General features: G+C 46.7%; 1 protein-coding gene across 1 annotated transcript in view; it reads left to right on the top strand.

Annotated features, from left to right (window-relative positions):
- SCRN1 (secernin 1) overlaps positions 1–4,944 on the top strand; it is a 56,395-nt gene extending 51,451 nt beyond the window's left edge. The window contains exons 9-10 of the mRNA XM_007946436.2: positions 2,562–2,742; positions 4,786–4,944. Of these exons, the coding sequence (XP_007944627.1) occupies positions 2,562–2,742; positions 4,786–4,944 (340 nt within the window). The remainder of the gene's footprint in view (positions 1–2,561; positions 2,743–4,785) is intronic.
- Positions 4,945–6,052: the final 1,108 nt, after the last annotated feature.

Genomic DNA, 6,052 nt, shown 5'->3' on the forward strand with positions numbered 1-6,052 from the left:
ATAGATGAACCATTCAGAGGGACTCATGAATTTTGAGAGAAACTGGTTCAGTGGCCACCTGACAGCTTTGACCCCAAACATGACTCTTTTTACTGAAGATGGAGAAGTTCCCCGGAGTGACTAAGCCAGGCTGATTCTGTGATCTGGAACCAAAACCAAATGAAACCCACTGCCATTGAGTTGATTCCAATTCACAGCAACCCCCATAGGATTTCGTAGGCTGTAATTGCTATGGAAGCAGACTACCTCATCTTTCTCCTGTGGAGTGGCTGATGATTTTGAACCATGGACCCTGACAATCCATCAAGGGGAATTAGGCAAAGAAAAGGGCAAGAGAAAACCCTGTTCAGATGACTCACACAGCCTTGAGTCAGTCTGGAAGGGACCTAGAGGAATCAGGCTCAGTGACAGGAGTCCCAGCTTAGTTCTGTGCCCTCCCCTGCTCCGCCCAAGAAGGCAGACCTCTGGATAGTAGCTCAGCCCACTGGGTGATCCCAGGCTGCTCCCCATCCTGCCACCCTCTGTACCCCACAGTACACAGTGGTTCTCCCCCATGGATCAAGATAATTAGATGCCTAGGAAGCAAAGCACTGCAGTTTTATAAATGAAATCACAGGGTTTCCTATAATAACATCAATCCCACTCTGGTTTCTGAGTGGTTAGAAAAGAGGTGCTGGGCAGGGGATTGAATGGGGTGGTGTCATGGATGTGACCATCATCCATGGCTTGGGATGGGGGATGAGGAAGAGGTGGAGAGCCCCTCTCCCAGGGTCTCCTCAATAGCCCAGCTCAGCAGGCTCTGCTGGGGGCTGTAGTGCCCTTGGCTGGCCAACTGCTGAACCTGCAACAATCCCACTAGAAACCTCACAGCCATAGGTAGGAGAAATGGCTTTACCATGTTGCGCCCAGCTCAGAGGCCTGGATCTGGGGAAGGTGAATTGTGCAGGCCCTGGACTGCCCGGCATGAGCCCCAGGGTCCTCCTCCTACAGAAGCTGCATATGAACTGCTGACAGATGGAATGGTGAGCACTGACTTTTCTGGAGACCTTGAGTGCTGTCAGGCCCCAGTGACCAGGGCACTTACCTGTTGTGAGGCAGTCTGGATGTCTCTGGACTGGGCTCGGTCAGTCATGCTCTCATGCATACTCTCTCTGTCTCTGTCTCTCTCTCAGTGCACATGAGCACATGCCTCCTGCTCTCCCTCTCCTCCCCGCCCTCTCTTCTTTTTCTCTTTCTTGCTCTCTCTCTCTGTTACCCTCTTCCATTGGATACAAACTGCAGCCCTTAATCACCAATTGGAGAATTCCATTTCATGGAATGAAACTTGGTTTAGACACTTTAATTTTCACATTAATTACTTTTCACACTCAACAGTCATTCATTCAGCATTCAGCTAGTTCAAGACCATGACTGGAGTAGGAGAAGGGTTATTGCTTCACAATCATTGTCAGATGATGGCTGACAGTCCCTGTGTGGCATACTGGCAAGGCTGCCTCAGCTCCCTCAAACCCCAGATACCTCAAGGCTGAGGGAGTCAACATCGCAGCTCACCTCTAACCCACCTGTGGCACCCTGGAGCAGGCCAAGGTACACCAGTTGAGAGGAAAGATCAAAATCTGATCAGAACATACAGGAGGGTATGTGTGTGTGTATGTGAGGCTCCCAGTGTGGCTGGAAAGCAGGCCACACTCAAGGCTCAGAGGTGTCTGTGCTCCGCAAAGAGCTTACTGGGCCCAGGCCTCCCTCTGATCCTCTGGTGTTTTCTCTGGGTGCAGAGAGGGGCAAATAAGCCTCTCTCCCCAGGCAACAGTTAGCTGCTGTTGCCCTACATGCTGTTGATCTGTGTTTCCAGGCTGCACTTCTTTAGAGAAGTCACTCTTTTGGTGTACATGTGCATATATACAAGTGTACACATGCACACATACTCCTGGCCATTTTTCTACAGGTACATCCCTTGTGTCAAAATAACCAAATCAAAGAGAGTTCTTGCATTAGCCACATACTGTGCCCAGAGCTCACTCTCTCACAGTTAGACTGCTGTTTCTCTGTGGTACATCCCCTCTGATCCTTTTATGTCATCTCTATTAATTTCTCCCTACCCTGAATTAGAGATATTCCAGAATTTTCCAGTAAGGTAGAACCACAACAAAACAAAACATGGTGGTCTTAGACCCTTCCTTTCCAGGAGGACACTTTGCAGCAAACCATGATAGAGAAAGAAGCAAACCTCTTTTAGCTAACACAGAGCCCATCACACTGTTTCTCAGAACACTGGGTGTCTGTTTGCCTTACCTTTATAACTAAAGGGGCCTCTCAAACGATCTTCCCAAAGAAAGTTTGTTCTGATGTTTCCACAACACGGTAGATAGAATTTGCAGCTTGTAACTGGCAGCTAGTTTTGTTAATACGAAGTTGTGCTTCCTGGGCACGCACTCCCCACAACCACCTCCTCACACACCTCATGTTGGGCCAAGAAGTACTTGCTGAATGAATGGGCAATCTCTGGGTGTCCCCAAGCGCCAAACTCAGTCTGGCTGAACACCCTTCTTCTGTCTTTCCAGGTCCATATTCAAGCCTTTCATCTTTGTTGATGATGTAAAACTCGTTCCCAAGGCACAGTCTCCCAGTTTTGGGGATGAAGATCCTGCTAAAAAGGAGCCCCGGTTCCAGGAGAAACCAGATCGCCGGCATGAGCTGTACAAGGCCCATGAGTGGGCCCGTGCTGTCATCGCAAGTGACCAGGTGAGGCTTGGGTATGGGGTGCATGTCGAATCGCTCCTGGAAATTCTGGTTCCCCAAGGCCCTTCCAAGAATGCTGGTGTTAATTTTCCTGCCCAGTGTTTTGAAACCAAATGAAACAAAGCATCCATTTTTGATGTTACTCTAGAGGGCAGAAAGCTAAGAATATCCCTCTTTCAATTACTGTTTACTTGGGGATATTAGAAATGTGGAGTTCTAGTAGTGATAACTGCTTTCCTCCTGTCTGAAATTATTTGTATACTTTTGGGATAAAAAATGTTCCGTGGGTAATATGTTATTTTCAAAAAGAAATTCTTTAAGTTTTTCCCTCCAAAACTTTGGTTAACCAAGTTATAAGACTTTGATTCAAATGAGAAAAACACTCAGTACACTTCCCTCAGCACCAAACATAGGTCCACAGTCATCATAGACTTTCATATAAAATCCAAGCCTGTACTAATAGTATTTTACTGAAGGCAGAAAGAAGGAATGTGATCGTCAGGAGCTCGTCTATTTCCTAAGCATCCATTAAAAAATTTGTAATAGGTCCAGTTTGCCCTGAAGAAAAGAGACACCTTTTAGGTTAATGGTTACATACATTCTGTGTGGACTGAATGGACTTCCTTCCTCGCATTCAGCATGGTGGACTATATAAAAAGAATAGAAAAAGGGCAACATCAGCAGCAAATCCAAATGAATTCAGAAAGTGTCTCTGAGAAGGATAGTCTTGGTTTTCATAGAACTTGCTTTTTTATTCTATAGAAATGTCCATTTTAACATGTCAAAGTCACAGTTAGTTAACACTCCACATCTGACCCCCTTGCCAAATGCTTCCCCAGGACCATGAATGCAGCTACTGTGCTGAACTCACATTTTCTAAAGGGCTGTCCAAATTAGTTCCCAACAGTGATTATTTTGTAGGTGGATGACAGTAAGCCCAAGTAGACTGAAAATAGCACACCGTGGTGTGCTGTTTTATGAGTATTTGATGGGTAGAAGGCAGTGATAGAAAGGGCCATGTGTTCTGGGATATTCTCCATAAAACTTCAAAGAAATGAGACTGAAGAAGTTATATGGGTTTTGAAATTTAAAAATGACCATTGGTTAGAGTCAAACAGCCTTAGGAAGTGGTGGATGGATGGTGAGAGCAACTTCTCAGTTCTAAGAGTAATTGGGATAATGAGACCTTTTCACTATCATTCACCGTAAATGAATGATTCTCACTGGAAGAAGAGATCTCACTGCCTCAGAAAAAGAGTGAAAGGGTGATAGACATAGCATGCATTTATTCATTCATCTGTTTTCATCCAACAAACATTTATTGAGGCTGCCTACTATGTCCTGGTCATTGGAAAATCAAGATAAGCCTCGTTCTTATGCCCCAGGAGATCATGGTCTATGGGGAAACACAGCCAAGCAAGCAAACCATTATGACAGGAAGATAATAACTAGGGCAGAAGTAAAGGTATTGTACTGTGGGAGCATAGAGAGGGGTCCCTACCACTTGAGGTCAGGGGTCAGGGGTCAGGGGTCAGAAAAGTTTCCAAGGAAGCTCAAAGAATGGATGCAACTTGGCCAAGTGTTGAGGGAGAGAACGGGACTCCAGAGAGCAAGGTGGCCCTGTGAAGTGGCAAGAAAGAGTATCATGGGTTGGAGGAATGCGAGGAACTCAGCCTTGCTGAAGAGAAGGGAGAAGGAAGGGGCATGGCAATAGGAGAGGCAAGTAAGAACCTTGTATGTATGAATGCCACTCAGGGGTCTGGATTTTATCCTGAGGGCACTGGGGGAGCTGTTCAAGTATTCTGAGCAGGGTAGCGATATAACCACATTGGCATCTTAGAATGATCCTTGTGACAGTAGTGTGGGAAACAGATTGAAGGGCAGCACTATTGGCAGGAAGCCAGCAGGACCCAGGGAGGCTTTCTTGCCCATTGCAATTCCCCTTCCTCCCACCATTCTCTCCTCCACACGTTCCCTTCCACCTCGCACCACTCCCCCCAGGCCCACTGCTTTGTCGAGTTGTAAAGTGGCTATGTCCTTCCATAGGAGCAAGGTCACAAGCTGCAGAAGACCATGCTGGAACTGGAGAAGCAAGGCCTGGAAGCCATGGAAGAAATCCTGAGCAGCTCTGCCCCTCTGGACCCCACTGAAGTAGGGGACATTTTCTATGACTGTGTTGACACAGAGATTAAGTTCTTTAAGTGAAGTAAGCCTTCTCTTTCCCCTTCTTATTTAAAACTTCCCACCTTACTAAATTACCAGCAAGACAAACCACTCTCCTGTTTGAGTAAAATGAGAAAGTTAAGATGTGGTCTCCTTTTCTGAAGCGAAATTGAACTGTGAAGTTGTATTCTGCCTTGAATCTCAAAACACCCCCTTCTTCTGATGTCCATTCCCTTTCTCTGCAATGGAACATGTAGCCCATTTGCCTATTGTTCGGTTGTGTGACTAATTGTGGATTTTAAGCTGCTATTATTGTATTCCAGGGAAGTGGACACATCAGCCTTTTCACAAGAGGACTAGAGGTTATGTTATCAAGCCTTGAAAGACAGTCCCCACAGTGCTGAGTTTGCAGGAAAAGCAAAATCTTTTCAGTCTTACTTTTTCTCTCAGTCACAGTGCCCCCCACCCTGGAGTTTAATGAAAGGCATTTCTTTCCTGGCCCAGGGCTTTTGTGTGCACAGTTCAGGGAGAACCTCACTGGCTTCCTTTAACCTGAGTGCATGTCTGAAGTGTAGCATGTCTCCACATGGGTTTTCAGAGGGATAGAACCAAGAGCAAAGGATAAAGGGGCTCCTTTCCTGTTCCAGCTAGTTCCCAATTTCCATGATCCTGAAGAACCTGTCTTCCATGCCCTGTGCTTGTGTGTGGCAGACCAACAGAGTGCTTACGCAGGCAGAGAGCTGGTTTGTGCTGGATGGAACCTGTTACTCACTTTAGTGATGCAGAGGTAGCCATCCTGGTGACTTCCACAAATCACTGTGTGGATCTCCCAAAGGCAAAACTGCTCTCCTGTCACACCTGCCATATGGAAAGGGACCCTGTAGAGAAATGATTCCAGGCTGAATTACCATCATTAGTGTAGTGCCTAAGGCACCTGACTGCTAACCAGAAGACTGGTGGTTCAAACCCACCAGCCACTCCTCGGGAGGAAGGTTGGGCAATCTACTGCCGTAGTGATACTGCCTCGGAAACCCAAGGAGGGGTCGCTATGAGTCGGGTCCTACTTGACAGCACATAACAACAACAACAACAGTTTGTTGTTGTTGTTTGCCGTTGAGTCGGCCCCGACTCATAGCGACCCCTCCTTGGG

Source organism: Orycteropus afer, unplaced genomic scaffold, assembly GCF_000298275.1.
Source record: "Orycteropus afer afer isolate SDZICR_OR568_19922 unplaced genomic scaffold, OryAfe1.0 scaffold00008, whole genome shotgun sequence".
In the NCBI taxonomy this organism is placed as follows: Eukaryota; Metazoa; Chordata; class Mammalia; order Tubulidentata; family Orycteropodidae; genus Orycteropus; species Orycteropus afer.